The sequence below is a fragment of the Daktulosphaira vitifoliae genome, unplaced genomic scaffold (assembly GCF_025091365.1).
Source record: "Daktulosphaira vitifoliae isolate Bord-2020 unplaced genomic scaffold, ASM2509136v1 Scaffold_1, whole genome shotgun sequence".
NCBI lineage: Eukaryota > Metazoa > Arthropoda > Insecta > Hemiptera > Phylloxeridae > Daktulosphaira > Daktulosphaira vitifoliae.
Window position 1 is genome coordinate 4,870,936 of NW_026099572.1, and position 17,720 is coordinate 4,888,655.

Consider the following 17,720-nt stretch of genomic DNA (forward strand, 5'->3'; position numbering starts at 1 on the left):
AAATTTTGAATAACTATTATCAGTTTGTTTAATCTCTACAGTCATACCACATATAAACATATACCTGAAGTTATAAACATACAAATATGGCTCGAGACTATTATCATTTTAAAAATAGAATATAAATGTAAAACAAAAATAAATAAATAGGATAATGTTTATCATTTCACGACAATTTTATTGATAAAATTTAAAACATCGATCAGAAATTAACGATATAGCACATACTAAGTTGAAACTGAAATTTATTGGGTTAACCTATAGCTGTTGAAATTGGTAATTTGTATTTTTCCGTAATAAACCGTTTACCAACCAATCTAGTATTTAATATATTACCTATAATGAATTAAGATAGTACTAACATGTACCTATTCACGTTTATTTCATTTATGATTTAACGATTTGAAAACAATAATTGTAAGATTATTTTATTACTGCATAAAGTTTATTGTTTATTTATAAAAAATATAACAGTATCTAATAATACACATATCGATTATATGACTATGAAATTTAATTTATGTAAGAACTTAGAAGTGTCAGTAAAAATATTCGAGTAATAGTTTGGAAGGAGCTAGGCCGTATCTGGGAGGGTTAAGAGTTTTAGTTGCATTATGTAATAATTAGAAAATACATATTTTTAACACAGTTAAAACATCACAATATTTGTATTCCGTCTCCCAAAACTATGTTATAGTTAAGGCCTTTGAAAAGTAGTGTGGGGGTGAAATTCCCCACGTTTCCTCATTTAGGTTTTTAACTTATCTATTGATCAAATTACGACTATATCACTGTTGATAATGTGAAATATTGTATGTAGAAAATGTAAAGTGCAATGGGGGGTGTGGGGGGCGGAGCCCCCCACGTTATTCTCTATTCATTATATAGGCGTATACCCATAAACATTTTTAGGACTACACCACTGCAGGTATAGTAATGACAAGTCGTTAACGTTAGTTTTTCATATAAATACCCTATACTCCGCTCTAAAAATTTAATATTTTCAATTGTATTAATTGCGCTTGTACGTTGAAACACTTCAAACATGGAAATCAAGTCAATTTTTATTTGTAAATGTGTGGTTGCTGAAGCAGAAAATTTTGCTGAAGCAGACGAACGGGAGCTATTCATTGAACAATTTGGGCAGATATAACCGCGAGTCCATGATGACGGGTATTACTATGACCCATTGGAAGAAGAATATTTGCAGGCAGAAAATGAAGATGAGTATGAGGAAGAAAAAGAAAAAATTGAAGATAGTATTGAGGATTCTGATGGTATGTATGTCAACATTTAACTTTGCAAACAAACTTCTTAACAATACTGTTTTTATTTTTAGATAATGATTTATCACCACATCCTGAACGGATCTATTCTGATCGTGACCTAGAACTCTTACCATGCAGTTGGTCATCGATAATTCCATTTAGAGATGCATTTTCGCTTCAATCATGGGAGTTGGAATTAATAGAATTGCTTCAGAACGATTCTGACAGATTTGTTAGACGTCATTTGTTTAGGTAAATATCAAATTTGTTGGGTCGGCTCGCAGAACCTAACCGTCTGGGAAATTTGGTCCGTGCAAATTTTTTTTGCTACACCTATGAGGAGGTTAAACTTTCAATGAATAGGTGGAGTAGAAATGTTGTATAGGCCAACTACAAAAAGGTCAATATTCGAATGGTAATGGACGGTAAAGCGGTGTCAACTCACATTTTTGTTTGTAATACAACTAATAGTCAATGTGCGGAAATCATCATCTAAAAATAAAAACAGTATTATTAAGAAGTTTGTTTGCAAAGTTAAATGTTGACATACATACCATCAGATTCCTCAATACTATCTTCAATACTATTGCAAAATATAATACGACGTTTTGTCAGACCTATCGACAATAACGACGATAATTACTATGTAATAATGTTGTTTGATTATTTATTTTCATTAAATGAATAATATAAATATTTATAATTTTTTTTTTATTTAATATAATTTCAACAATAAATTTTTTATAATCATTATACTAATACATTACATTTTTGTAATCTGTTTATTATTTTTCATTAGTTTATAAGGTATAACTACAAATCTTAAGTTTCAATGTTGTCTTCATTCCTAAAAAATAACACTATTTAATATATATTTAATAATTATTAGCATAATTATGGTATACGTACTCTACTTTATAATGACCGTAAGCGTAGGTAGTAATACGGTAAATGTCTATAAACCGCTTATCATCTGAACGGTTTAATGTCATTTTCATAGTCTTAATGGTGTATATTTGGTGTTGAAATGATCTGATTGACACATTTTCTCTATACGGTGTATAAGTCGGGTACTTTACAACGGAGCAATAAGGGTCCACGGCTCTCTCATGAATGTTGTTTACAACCATCGTGTAGCCGCTGTTGCATGAGCTTCACTTACTGCGGGCTTCTCTTCAGCATACAAACACCGTTTCAGGTCCTCGACTGTAAGATGATTTTTCACAACGTGACCAAGTATCCCTTTCGCCTTAATTTTTTTTTTACCCTTCAAGTCAAAACCATAACATTTTGGTCTGAGACTAATAAACTCCAATATAGATTTTCCCAGCGTTTCGTCACTCCACAAACCAGGCACCTTCTTGTTAGCGTTTGAATAACACGGGTGACTGCTCGGCAAACCTGAAGTGTCAAGTCTAGCCAATAGATCAGGATTTTTCTTTGCCACCGCGTAAAAGTCATCACCCACGATAAAGTACACTAAGAACCGCATAAGTCGCCTCCAGTTTTAAGTTGAATTTTATCGAACCCATTTCTTTAAGACAGTCGCGTAATTTTTCAACTAAATCGCCTCTTGTTGCCGACAAAAACGATTGATACCCGACTACATTTTCAATATTCTTTTTGTAAAACCATAAAATTTGACTATTTAATGATTCACCCGTTTTATGAAAACCGCTCGTCGTAATGTCTTGTAATCGTTTCACCTTTACCCGTTTACATTTAATGGTATTGTCAGTGTTACATTGCGACGTTTAGGACTAATTGCACTGGGGCCCGCCTGCATTCTCTCCGCAACATTTACATTTTCTAAAAACAAATATTCATTTATTTATTTTAGCATATAAATTTTTAATAATATATTTTCTTTCCTTACCACTCGTTGACATAGCCCTCGAATCAGCATGATTTCCAATAGCAATATTATAGTCTATACCATACTTTACAAGATCTAAAATATTACACTTATATTAACACTATAATAATATATATTTTCTCTTATCATATTACTATTTCACTGAATAATAATTGTAATACTTACGGTGTATCTTTTGAACATGGCGTACAAGTCCGCATTTGTCCGAAAAACTAGATGGGCATAAATAACACTTAAATCGTATACCATCATGGATTTTTCTAGGTCTCATCAAACAGTTTTTGGCGACATACACTTTTTCACACTTGTCACTAGAAAACATTTTTAAGACGTTTAACTGACACAACACTATTAATTTTACTCGAGTAATAATCCTTCTTTTATGCGGAAAAATCACATATTTTCATAGGGGGGTCAGCAAATCATAGATCACATATCCTCGTAAACTAACCCATTACTTCACCACTTAAACATTTTTAACTTAAAATTACTTATTAAATTTTAATTTCTAAAAAGTATTCATTTTTTCATAGCCCCTCTTCTTATTTACCCCCACATGTAGATTAAGCCCCCATATTTGTGATATCTACTGTCATGAGAAAGTTCCCTCTATTATACTCATAACCTTTCATGGGAAGGAAGCCCTATGCCGTTCACCATATCCCCCCGGGCGTTTACACCGCCCGTCCACCTAGGACAGGATAAACTCACATCATGTGGGTGGGGAGGGGGACTATACCTTTCACCATATCTCCCCGGCCGTTTACACCGCCCGTCCACCTAGGGAGAGGAAACGGCCGGGGCCGTTTTGGGAGGGTTCTTATTCATACTTTATACACCTACTTAGGATTTAGAGGTCAATCTTTTTTACCAAAGTATTTCCACTCAAAAAGGTACAATTTTTAGCTTCGATGTGAAGTTGAGAAGGTATTAGTTTTACTATTTTTTTTTTTTTTTTGTGTCTGTTACCACTTTTTCTCAGCACTCACCTAATCGATTTCTTTCAACGATACGTCAAAAGATCACAAATCGTATCTAGTCGAAGATATTACCCTTAAAACTGAAAAAAATCCCTAGTTCCCAGTAAATGGGTGAAATCTCAAAAAAAAACTACAAATTTAAAAATCGCTAATTTTTGACATTTTTTCAATTTTCTTTACTTAAAACTGCCATAACATTTTCAAAAATGAACCAATTAATATAATTTTTCTTTTATAGATACATGATGTCTTTACCTATCATTTGGTATATTTTTTTTATAAATTTGACCCGGGGGGGGGATTTAAAATGAGAACTTTATAACAAAAAATTTACTTTATCAACCTAATTTTTGAAAGTGTTCCCGAAAGTCAGTTTTATATATATCTTAAATTAAAGCTAAAGCTTTAACAACAAATATATTATAATATTATAAAGACAAGTTATTAATATCTCAAAGATAAAAAGTAATTTTATTTTAAACAAAAATAACAGCATATTATGTTACTAAATGATGTTTATAATCTAATCTGCTTTTGATCTATAATCTTTTCTGATAGTACTTTATAATGCAAGAAAAAAATTATTATTAATAAAACAAAATTTATGTTTATTTACTAAAATAATACATTATCAATAATTACCTATCACCACAAATGTTACAGCCCCGGACTAAAATGCATATTTTGAAACTTTGCCCTAGGCACAATTTATATGATTAGTTGCAAATACCAGAAATCTAGAAACAAAAAAATTTACTCAGATCACACAAATAATTCTTGATACGATAAAGTATGCGGGTATGTCATTATAAAAAAAAAAATTACTAACAATTGACTTACTTGGGATATGATGATAACAAATAAACGGTGACCAAATTAAATCAAATTAAACCTTTTTTATTTTGGAAATTTAAGATATTTTCTTATTATTTGATATCATTTTTTGAAAATCTGACACAATCTGTTCACAAAGGGAGATTCAAAATAGCAATTTTATATTACTTAAATTTTGAAAATGTACCAGAAATATTGCGTCCCTTATATATACGCTAAATTAAAGCTTATGTTACGTACTATAAATTGAAAAAAAATTTTGTCCGAACGACTTATCTTCTACGTGCAAATGTAGTTAAAAAAATACTTTTTTGTATTCAAATTTGTTTTTTTTTGTTTATTTTAAAATATCTTACAAGGGGTTGTCATAGTAATGAGACCATTAATTTTTAGAAATGTTTTATTAACATAAATCTAACTTACATTGAATATAAATTTAAATTTATTTTGATTATTTTACCTCCTCAAAGTAAAGTGACTTTGAATTTTTGATCTAGTTTAAATAGTTGTTTTTTCGCAGGTACACAGCATTTATTATCAATGGTGAATTTATAAATATACTAATTGATATACAGAAAGTATATCTATTGAAAGCTATAATTGACAATAAACACTCCGTGACTGTAAGAGCAATATCATAAAAAACCAATTCTTCTAACTTTTTCGTTAACCGAAATGCAGGTTTTTGGTTTTATTTTAACTTTCATGTTATTTGTTACAACATACGCAACAGCTTTTCTCCAAATGAACTATCATTCGCTTTTACGCGGTCCCATGCGCGTTTTTCCAACAGCCAAATGACGTTCCGATAAATCATTTGTTCTTGTGTACGCAATATCATGTGTACGACACGCTACATCGAGTTTATTTATTCCAGGATCACCTCGTGTTAGTCTTTAATTAATTTTTGTGCCTGGCCCGCAATACTGATACTCCGGAACATGCATTTCAATCGGTAATCCATTAATTATTGAATTAACAATACCGCGTCCTACACATTGCATCGTCGCACGTCTTATTCGCACCATTTTCAATTTAATTATTCGTTTGACTAGTTGTAATGTGCGCTAATAATGTTTTTTGAGGAATATAAACATACTCTAACAGTCGATAATGTCGCAGGTCTTACAGACCCCATCGAGTCTAAACATGGGCCATTGTTACCCAACACGATAAGATGCATAATATGGGGACCATCAAATTGTGGTAAAACAAATGTTATGTTTAAATTATTAACAATGGAAAATGGTTTGAGGTTCGAGCACCTATACGTTTGCACGAAAACCCCGGATCATTATAAATATAAATTATTAGGTCAGATTATGGATAATGTGCTAAAATTATTTATGTTAACCAGAAGTGAAGATGTACCTCCACCCGAAAAATTAGAAGCAAATTCTGTGTTAGTATTCGATGATGTAATTTGTGAAAAACAGATTCATATTACATCTTATTTTTGCCGAGACACAGTGGCGTTGATAGTTTTTACATAACACAGACGTATTCTAGAATTCCAAAACAACTGATTACAGATAACACTAATATGATTATAATGTACAAACAAGATGAAACAAATCTCAAATACGTTTATGAAGATCATTGCTCCAGTGATATGAGTTTTAATGAATTCAAAGCAATGTGTTTACAATGTTAGAATAAAGGACGGTAAGTTTCTTTACTATAGTCAAAGATGACGATCTCAAAAATGGATGATATCGATGTGGACTTGATGTATTCATAAAAAGTGCGCGAGTATACGTTTAGTTAATATCAAATATATATATACTCTGAGAAAGTATATGGAGTCTGAGAAAAATTAATAATATATAAACATTGTAGAAATATTTCTACTGTACAGTTGTACTCACCAGTATCCATGTAAACCAATTCGATTGCGTTGCCAAAATGTGGTTTTAAACGTCGTAGTAGTTCTTGTACATTAGCATCTTGCTAATGTCAAGTACTGCTAAACTAACGTATATTGGTTTGATAAACTTGACATTCTTTGTTTCCATTATGACAGCGCACAACCTTTTACTGTATTTGATACAGTCGTTGAAGGTTGGTTGGTTTACGAGCTTTGCTTAGACGTTCGGGACTTAATCAAAATACAATAAAAAATGTAACACAATATAAATTAAGTTGTTCAAAATACAAAATTACACGCACCATAAGTCCTGACCCGTAACTAGACGTTTCTTAGTCAAAACATCAATCCCCCTTACTTTTCATGTTTTTCTTTGTTTATACTTTTTCCCACCATTGTTAATTTGCTTACCCTGCATTTTCCCTTTACATGACATTATTATTTTACTTAAGAATTTAAAAATTGCTTACTATAGTGTTAAAAACTTATACTATTCTAATATCAAAGTTATTTAATACTTTTTCGCCTATTTACTACAGCTACTTTGACAAGTTTTGTTGCTTGTTATACAGTATTTGATTTTTCATGAAAAAATAAACAAACGTGCTTATTATTATATATAATAATGCTTATAAATATGGAATATATTTATAATATTGCTAATTTTTATTAATATTTTATTTTTATTTTATAGGCTTTTATTAATTTATAGGTTTTGAAACTATTGGTTTTTAGTTTAAATGTGTAGGTTTTATTTTTATATTTAAAAACATATCACTGTTATAATATTAAAAAATATAATAAGTGAACACTTAACAGATTTTAAATTAATATTTTTTTGTCCTGAGCTCAGGTTTTTAGTTTTTTAATTAAAATTACATTAAGTGCAAAATAATATTTTGTTATTTATCTAAGAGACGATAACGTCCTGATAAAGTATAGTGAAAATAAATGTACAAAAAAAAATAATATACATTATTTTTATAAAATTTTATATGTTAAAATTAATTTTTAATTTAAGAATTAAATTTTAGAAGAATACAAGAAAAACGAGGCGGAAAAAATAGAAAAAGCCAAAAAAGCTGAAGAAGTAAAAAAAAATAAAAAATGTAGAACTCTACAAATGTTTTTATGTAATACGTATAAAGAATCATCGAGTTATGATGGTTAATATGATTCCTTTGATTTATTTAAGGAGACGGCAATGGATATTTCTACAGCATGATTAATCATGGATATATTTTTAATGATTTATTTTAATTCAAAACTCAATTGATAATAACTTTATACTTCCTATTATTATAAAGTGAAAATTGTAGTAATAATAATTTAACTGCCTTTAAAATTTCTACTTTCTTTTATTTAAGAGAGACAGGCTGTCAGGATAATCAATTATGACTATCAATAGATATACTTTCTGTATTGCCTGTATTTATAAACTCACAACAATTATTACCAATGATAATAAATGCTGTGTACCAGCGAATATCGTTGTTATCAAAAACCAATTAGCTACCTGAATTTATAATTTCTTGTGTATTGTACATGTATATTGACTCAAAAATTTGAAACTTTAAATGTTTATATCTAATAAACGAATAAAGTTACATTAAAAATTCAAATGTCATTTGATATTAAATTAAAAACTCAAATATTTTATTAAATACAAAATATGTGTTTCCATTTAAAAAAACTAAGTTGACACGCATACAAGGCATAAGGAATGTATTACATAGTTAATAATTGAAGAACAATGTGTAACTAGTGAAAACCAAAAAAATATACATTTAAATTATATTAATTCTGTAAGTAATTTAGTGGGTTATGATAAAAAAATCACTCTGTATATATATATATATATTTTTTAGTAAATTTGTGTGTGGCAAGTTGTAAGAATTTTAATCTATAATCATTTAAACAAGTGTTTCTATTCGTCATCTAGGTACAAAATATTAGTTATTTTTTTTTCAATACAAATATAATAATAAATATTTTCAAATTCCCTATATATATATACAAAGTGATAAGAAAGAATTATATTCTGATTATTGGTATTATTCTTCAAACTCTCAGAAATTTGTTTTAACTAAGTAAGTATTCTTTTTATTTTATTTAAAATTTTATAAATTTTATCTAACTTAAAAAGTTTTATTATTAGAGTTAACTTAGTGTTTAAAAATCTCATTTTTGTAAGTTTTAACAAAAAAACAAATTTTAATTTATTATTATTATTAAAATTTGGTTGCTTTTAAAATTTCCACAGCGGATTCTTAAACATTTAGTTATTGGTGCTTAATAATTTTGGTTAGCTTTAATTATAAAAAACGTTCTATTATATCTACTAGAGCTCAGAGATTGTACTACTTCAATATAAGCATTATTTCTATAATGACATATTCATTAAGGATAAGACACACCTTTCCTTGGAAACTATTGAAAAGTTTTTTATTTCCGAAATGAAAATAATGTTTGATTAAAAAAACTCTATAATAATATGTAGGTCAATAATTTTTTTTCGGTAATTCAGAGAAAAAAATTATAAGTTTAAAGGAAACCTGTATTTTTAATTTGATGATAATTTTATATTGTTCTTAAAATATTAGCTATGTAATTCTTTTAAGATTAATTTCTTATGCCTTGTAAGGATGTCATTTTTTCAAATAAAAACAAATATAATGAATTTAATAATATGATTGTGGATTATTTTTATTAGTAAATGGGTATTTTTATTTTTATTCTAACTTCAATCATTTATGGACACTTCCGAAGTTTCGAATATTTTTTTTTAAATACATGGTTATTTTTCTAACTGATAGTTAATTATTTTTACCACTTTTTACGGTAATTTTTCCTGTTGATTGGTTTAATTAAAATAAAACTGTAATAAAAAGGATAAAAGGATTTCGGGTTTTTTAACGCAAATATCAACAAAATCAAAAAGCCCATTGATAGCTGCAAATTTTCATAGGCAAAAAAGAAAAATAAAAACCCAGCACAGTGGTGACGTGGCATAGTTGGATCAAGTATAATGATATCTGACAGTGATTAAAATAATTATCAAAAAAAAAATGCTTCGATGTAAATCTTTAGATAGTGTTTAATTTTAAAAAATTGGTGGATTATTCCAAAAGCTACATGATAATTTCCTTATTAATATTCTGATTAAGATAAAGTATGTTGAATGAAAGATGTATATAAATACTACTTCTCATGAAAAAATTGTATTGAACAATACATTTTTAAAAAGTTATAGCATTTTAAAGTAAAACATGTAAAAATTAAATCGAGAATTTTCACACAAAAATAGCATTTGGTAGCCATTTTCATTGTAAAGACAAAATAAAGCCTGAAATTAGCTTTAATTTAAGTAATATATAAAAGTGTCAGACTTTCCGGAACATTTTCAAAAGTTAAGTTGAAAAAGTAAATTTTTTGTTATAAAGTTGTCATTTTAAATCCCCCCTGAGGGCAGGTAAAAGGTCAAATTTATTAAAAAAATATATCAAATGATAAGTAAAGACATCAAACATCTATAAAAAAAAATTATATTGATTTGTTAATTTTTGAAAAAGTTACGGCAGTTTTTAGTAAAAAAAATGGAAAAAATTTCGAAAATTAGCGATTTTTAAATTTGTAATTTTTTTGGACGTGTCCTCCCATTTACAAGGAACGAGGGAAATTTTTTCATTTTTTCAGGATAATCTCTTCGACTAGATACGATTTGTGATTTTTTGACGTATCGTTGAAAAGAAATCGGTTCGGTGAGAGCTGAGAAATGTGGTAACAGACACAAAAAAAAAATAAAAAGCATCATAGTATTAATAATACATTCTCAGCTTCGCATCGAAGCTAAAAGAGATATAATTTATAAAAAATTCCAATAGGGTATTGCTTTATATCCCCTCTCTATGACTATGAAATTTAATTCATCTAGGGGGGTTACAATGAAGTCTCCACAGCTTCCATGCAAACTATGCCAATGATGTTATTTAATTATCAAATATAATTGAATTTATATTATTGTTTATTTTTATGTTCGAAGATATTTTAGATGGATTACATTATTAAAATTGCTGAAATGAATTTTTACTTGGGATTATTCATTGGTAATATAAAATCTTAAGAATAATTTTTTTTTATTTTAATTTTTTTATAATTATTATTAACAATATAATATAATGCATAATATATAATAGAGGATATACAAGCAAGTTGATGCTTGAGGTAAAAGATCCTATTGAATTTAATAATATATAGTAATGTTTATGTTCATTGGTAATATTTTACATTTATTAATCAAACGATAAAAATTTGTTCAAAAATTATTTTAATTGAACACATATATTTGTTTAAAATGGCGCTTATATTCATTTTTAATAATGATAAAATATTGTTATTTTACGTTGCATGATTTGAATTTAAATATGATTAATAAACAAATTTATTTTTAATGCAATGACTAACAAAAAAGTTAAAAATAGAAATAAAAAAAACCTAATAGCCTTCCAGGAGCATACTATAGTCATCTGGTCATCCAGTTGATTTCCTGTTTTAATAACTTTTTCTATCGTTATTATTATTTATTTTAGTTACTCGATTAACCAATAAAAATTATATGTAATACATCCAAAATTTCTTATGAGGAATGCATTACCTGATTAACTTACTTTACTTATATAATGTAATTATTACGATAAAATTTCATAATTTAGTGAATCAGAAAAGAATAATAATGCTCGTGGTAATTTAAAAGGGGGTATTACTTGTATTAATTTAGGGAGTACTTTGAATGTTACTTAAAAGTAATAAATTAAATAGAATACGTATGACGGGTTTGGGTGCATATTTGTTCCACTACTTCATTGTATTAATAATATTATTACTCAGGGTATGAGTAAAAGGGTCTGTAAGAAAGATAGAAGATGATAGAAAAATAAAGTGATCTTTATTTTATTAATATGGGATTCATTATAATTAATTGTCAATTTTTAAATATCAATAATGCCACGAGTTTTGACGATTATCGATGATAGGTGGGATTTAGTCACCCCATGTGTCTACCCAGAGTGGTATGGTGGCTATACATATGAATCTCCAACCTAACTCCTGAAATAGACACGTATCAACGATATAACTCTGCCAAGTAATTCTGTACAAACATTATCGATTGATTAAATTTACTTGGTATATTTATTATTATTGATGATTACTTGATTTTCCTGTATGCCTACTTAATCTTACTCATAAAATTTAATTCTAAACCTTATATATTTTTGGTGAATTTATTAGATTCCTACCTTGATATTTTCTGCGATACTCTTAAATAAATAGATGTTGTATTTTTTGTACAAATATAATTGTTGATTATATTATATCATGTGACAGCTGATTTCTTGCATCTTTGCTTTACTCACCTCCTTGCCCACTTAGCAAGACAAATCGATGATCTCCGTGTACAATTCATTGTCGTAAGTTCGTGAGTCAATTGTTATATGTGTTATTATCTGTAGCAAGCGCCTTCGTTTGAATAGTAAATTGTTCGGCTATTATACGCCGTTATCCTTTTATTTTTTTACTGCACCCTTGTAATAAACCAAAAATAGAAAGAAAGAAAGAAAGAAATTAAAAAAATCTACTAAGTCTCGGAGAGTAAAATCTTGAGTAGAGTGTCGTAGATTTTATGTATTTAAAAATCGAACTGTTTGAAAATGAAAAAAGAACTGGTTAAGACGGGGAAAAATGGCTTTTTAATGTCTGAAGGGGGTAGCCCAGCGATTTCTACCGTGATCCTGGAAGCTGAGACTTTCTATTCTAATTGGTTAATTGTAATGAGGGCCCTGCGTATAGGCGCTACTTAATAATTTCTATAAGAGGGAGATTTTATCGCATAATTAAAGGGTTATTTTGTATTTTAAATAAAAGAACCCTGTTTTGATGATCTTGTATAATCATAATATGTGACATAAATATACAAATGATAACATCATATTATATGATAATATTATAAGTAAAAATATAATATTACACCTTTGTGCTCAAATTTCTCGCGCCCATGCATGCCACTAGTGATTGGGCCCTAATCATCATTAAATAACTTCATTGCTGTTTGTTTTTATCTACCATTAAATGCCTGGATTTACGCTATGAATCGTGATACTCAGATGTTCGACAGCATTACCACAAGATCTCATACAGTTCACTCATCACTACCAACAACTTCATCTTTTCAGCTGAGTTTTATATTATTTTTCAATATTATTTATTATTTGTTTTAATTGAGTTAACTATTTTGTTTTATGTCAATTCGCCGTCCATTAGTATTTCAGGACCCCCGTTGCCCCTTAAATTTAAGAATTCTCTTTAAAGAACTTTCAATTTTTATTAGAGGTTATTTGTTATTTAATTATTGTCTACTCTCGTTACTTATTGGGTGTGCTGTTAGCCGTCAATCCTCAGGTGACTCACTCCCAAATATAGATTTAAACAGGCTTAAGGTAAAACGACATTTTAGTGCGGTGCACTGCTAGCCGTCCTACGGTCCAGCTGCCTCGTACTAAACATCTGTAGTAACACGAATTATGTCGCAATAATGTAGTCGAAACTGATTTTGAGGGTAGAGATCCGTGGGCCGTTTATTATTCAATAACACAAGGTTATAAAAAACATACAAATCGAAAAGACGAACACAGTTAATAATAATCTTCGCATAATATCGCGACACTTTCGCGGCACGTCCGGAGCCAGTGGCGTATATCCTCGACCTTGTTACTGTGACAACAGGAAGAATACTAAAGGTATCATTTGCAGCGGGTCGTCGTTGGCTGTGCGGCACTTGCTGGACTTAGCCCCGTGGCGTATGGCACGTGGTATTGGTCAGTGCAATACTTATAGTAGGGCGACGGCTGATAAAAGTAACACGAGTCGAGGGGCATTATGTATCACGAAGCGACGCGGGGTCATTTCAGTAGTATAGTTTGTTTGGAAGACTATAAAAAAATTTCTATGCGTATTTCTTTTAAACCTTATGTAATATAAGTAATCTAAATATTATTGCTTTTATTCAAAGTTTTGCATTTAGAGGTATATGCTCGTAATCTTAAGTAATGCATTCAATTATATAAGAATGGTTGGGTTGGGTTTTCAAACTTGAAATATAAAAATAATTGAATAAACATTTATATTTTTCTAGTATTGGCCAGTTCGATGAATAATCTTAATGAAGCCGAAGAAAATTCTTCGTGTAAGTGTTGAATTATTTTATTTTAATGTGAAGTTCTGAACTGAGTGAAAGATTATTTTAAGATAAGTACTAATTTAGTACAATTTTTTGCAAAATTTTTTTGCATTTACATTTTTGCATAAGATGCTTTTAAGGCGTATGTTAAAATTCAACATTAGTAACTCCAATAAATCATACAAGTAAATGAGTATGTTTTATTAGTGTTAATTGATCAAAAAGTTAATGATATTATCTAAATTTATTTTTTAAAAAGCCCACAATTCAATTGAAATACAAAAAAATGTAAAATATTATTTGATTGACTAAAACATACATAAAATTTAATAACTGTTAAAAAACCAAAATAAAATAAATAGTATGGACTCAATAAAAGTTTGCAATTATATATTTTCATTGTATTATCCATTTATTTAATGGCGTAGAAAAGGAAGAAATCAAGGGACTATATTCCTCCTTTGGTCATTTATTATTGTTAACAGTATATAGCTTTGGCGTTAGTTGGACTATGTGAAAAGTCAAAAAAATAAAACAAGTCCCCATAAGCAAAAACTCGTAAACACTATCAATTAACTTTTTTCTTCGCATAAAATGTTATCATTTTATTATAACTTAAATTCGCCTTCATACTTCAACAGTTCCATACATTTATTCATTTTTGTCGGAGCTTACAAATGTAAAATTTAGTTTAAGTCATTTTCTGACGGGGTTTGTAACAATTTTAAGTTATCGTTGTTTCCTATCGCAAACCGTTCATTCCTAGTCTTATTTACTATGTGATTTTCTTTAGTTTTATTGAAATAAAAAAAGTAATTCACTAATCTGTGTCTAAAGGTGATAGTATAGTTGTAATTAAAAATTACAACAGTAATTAGTGTAGAGAAAATAATATAGTATAATATAGAGGCGTTTAGTAATAAGAGATGTCGAGTTAATAAGTTAACAATACATTAAGAGCAGTAACTGTTATCACTGACTAAATTCGAAAAGTTCGTTAGAGAGCATAAAAAGAGATGTTTACATGCAAGTCAAATTTAAAGCACAAAAGATTGAACAGGGGTGTACAGATTTCAAACAAGTACAGAGTCTCATTGAAACAGAAACAAACGGAAAAGGAGCGGAAAGAGATTATTTTTTGAAAATATATTTTTTAAGGTAGTAGTCGATGCGGAAAACTTTATTTAAACGATGCTCCAGGTAAAACAAATATAGTTAAACCAAGATACTCGGTGTGAAAAATATCAAACTATGAGTTATTGGGTAATTACTAGGATTGGCCTAGGTTTATAATTTGTTCAAAAAAGTAATTTACAACAATAAAGAATTAACAGAAATTTCAAAATTCTGTTAGTTAAGAGAACCAATAAAAGCAGAAGCGTTAAGTTAAGCATAAAGTGTATAGGGTACACGATATCTGCTTACAATTATATTATAGCGTGGAATACTTTAGTTATTTTAATCGGTTTAACAATAATAAAAAGCAAAGCCAGTCTCATGTATAAGCTATAATTGATGTGGAATTATTATTAAACATAACATCTTAGCTTATAATCAGATTCTCATAAATTGCAAACATGTTTTCAATCAAATAACATAGGTAATTAGATAACAGCTAGATACATATAACTTTATAAATAAAACATAATAACTAACTCTTATTTAATGACTAAAAACTTGTATAGGTAAATATCACAATTAAAATAAAATAGAATATTTTAATACCCAACCCAACCTTTTTTTTTTTATAACATGACTAGCATTATTGTGGGCTGCCCTATAACTACCGCGAGATATTACTTCATAGCGGCCCACGCCGTTTTTAAAACTCAAACCACCGCGTTGTGAATCAGCCCAAAATTAATCAAGAGTTGATTGACAACGTGGTATGGCTTCCCCGTTAGGCGCATCACTGAGTGGGGGCAGGACTTTGCAAGGGGACAAATAACTCACGAAAACATATAATATGGCTATTTAAGGCGCCGGACTAATCCAGCGCCTTAGGTCCTCCTGTACTGGGCGGCTCGGCTGTCTCTGCCTCAGGCGATCGGCTTCCTCCTTCTTTTCCAAGATGGATTCGGCAAACGCCTGGACCAGCCTCCACGCCTTCCGGCTTCATAACATCAGGTTTTTTTTATAATTCTTAATCTGTACGTATGGTCAACATAATTTTAAATGCATGAGTTTATTAAATTATGACCCAATCTAACCTGTATTATGCACTGGCTACAGTTCCCCCAGTCTCCTCTATTATACACTTGTCTTAGAGTTAAAAATGTGGGTGGAGTAATAGAAAATTTTAGGGTAAGAATAGGAGTGCACCAAGCTTTTGCTTTAAACCATTACATATATTTTATAGTAATGAATGAAATTACAAAAGAAATACATATAAAGCTATCGTTTACCTTTTATTTATTAATAGTAGTAAACCGGACGTCGTCTGAGATACCAAATTTTAAAGAAAAATATAAATAATGGAATTATCGAAACGTAATAAATTTATCGAAAATTGAATTAACCAACTGTTGGTATTTAAGCGGGTTCTTTAACGTTTGTGGTTTTATTTTGTCTTAAGTCTTTGGCTATGTCGAGTATAAGGAATAAGGTGAATGGACTGTTTGAATGTAGAATGAATTTTACAATGTATAATAATTATATATTTAGTTGTTATAATTATTATAACAACTAAATGTGTTATACAAAAATCATAAAATCTTATATACACCAATGTGGGGGACACTAATACTAATGTCACAATGGCTCTGATATAAAGAAATAATAAATTATAAAAGTGAGTAAGTCAGAGAAAGAAGATGAACAAGCATTATACTTGTCAGCTAGTTGAAACGGCGGATGATAATGTTGTATTTTGAAAGGATCAATTGAAATCAAATGCATGTAGTTGACCAACATGTACAATATGTTGTAAACGGTATTTTGATTTATCTCAGAGAATATGTAGACCTAATGGCGATATACTGAGAGCAAAAGGTGCAAAAATCGCAAAGGTGATATTTTACTTTTACAACAAAACGAATACAAAACTATTGGCTCGCAAGCACCATAGAGCTTATAACTGAAGAAGCGTTAAGATGGCGGCGACAATGCAGACATAGAGAGAAGACCGACAAAAACTCGATATAACAACAATATTTATGTGGGTACTATTGGTATCTAGATGGCACCACTTCCAGGGTCTGGAGATAGATAGTGGTATCAAGTATATAGAGGGAGATTAAATCAAGTCGCGAGTAGACTAAGACGTGCCTCTATGTATATTCTTTAGTTTATAAGTGTATTCTGTTTTATATAATATTTTTGTGTTGTGTGAATATTTTATATAGAGTTTTCGTGTGTAATTAAATATATGTGTTATTTTTGTTTGTTAACATTTAATAGAGTTTTTGTGTATTAATTTATAAATATATAAATTAAATAATAGAATTGCGTCTTCGCTCTGTTCCTGTAATTGCCTGTTTGCATTTTCCCACATTTATTCATTTATTTATTAACGCCCGAGGGCATGAGAGCGTACAAAAGTTTAATCTATAGTAAACTTAACATTAAAAATAAGTAATATAAAATAGATTTTAAATATAATGGTACAGTTTTGCTACTGTACCATTATATTAAGGTAATACATTATAAAATAAATTAATCA

The 17,720-nt window shown here is 29.1% G+C and overlaps 2 protein-coding genes across 4 annotated transcripts in view; one reads left to right on the plus strand and one right to left on the minus strand.

Annotated features, from left to right (window-relative positions):
* Positions 1-2,016: 2,016 nt before the first annotated feature.
* On the minus strand, positions 2,017-3,195 carry LOC126895935 (uncharacterized). The gene is made up of 4 exons (XM_050668279.1): positions 3,145-3,195; positions 2,427-3,077; positions 2,178-2,322; positions 2,017-2,115 (listed from the first exon to the last, which is right to left on the minus strand). The coding sequence occupies exons 2-4, from the start codon at positions 2,758-2,760 to the stop codon at positions 2,091-2,093; spliced, it is 504 nt and encodes a 167-aa protein (XP_050524236.1). The 5' UTR covers positions 2,761-3,077; positions 3,145-3,195; the 3' UTR covers positions 2,017-2,090.
* A 5,617-nt stretch (positions 3,196-8,812) lies between these two features.
* LOC126895928 (uncharacterized) overlaps positions 8,813-17,720 on the plus strand; it is a 42,425-nt gene continuing 33,517 nt past the window's right edge. For all 3 annotated transcript variants that reach the window (XM_050668269.1, XM_050668270.1, XM_050668271.1), the window contains exons 1-3: positions 8,813-8,915; positions 10,868-10,931; positions 14,015-14,065. In XM_050668269.1, coding sequence (XP_050524226.1) covers positions 10,877-10,931; positions 14,015-14,065 — 106 coding nt within the window. In that variant the 5' untranslated portion in view covers positions 8,813-8,915; positions 10,868-10,876. The remainder of the gene's footprint in view (positions 8,916-10,867; positions 10,932-14,014; positions 14,066-17,720) is intronic.

Bases quoted from the DNA above. Each gene is read 5' to 3' on its own strand.
- LOC126895935 (XM_050668279.1), bottom strand. From the start codon at position 2,760: ATGCGGTTCTTAGTGTACTTTATCGTGGGTGATGACTTTTACGCGGTG. The intron at 2,323-2,426 runs GTGAAGCTCATG...CTTATACACCGT, and splicing joins TGAAGAGAAGCCCGCAGTAA to ATAGAGAAAATGTGTCAATC. The intron at 2,116-2,177 runs GTACGTATACCA...GTTATTTTTTAG, and splicing joins TACGGTCATTATAAAGTAGA to GAATGAAGACAACATTGAAA.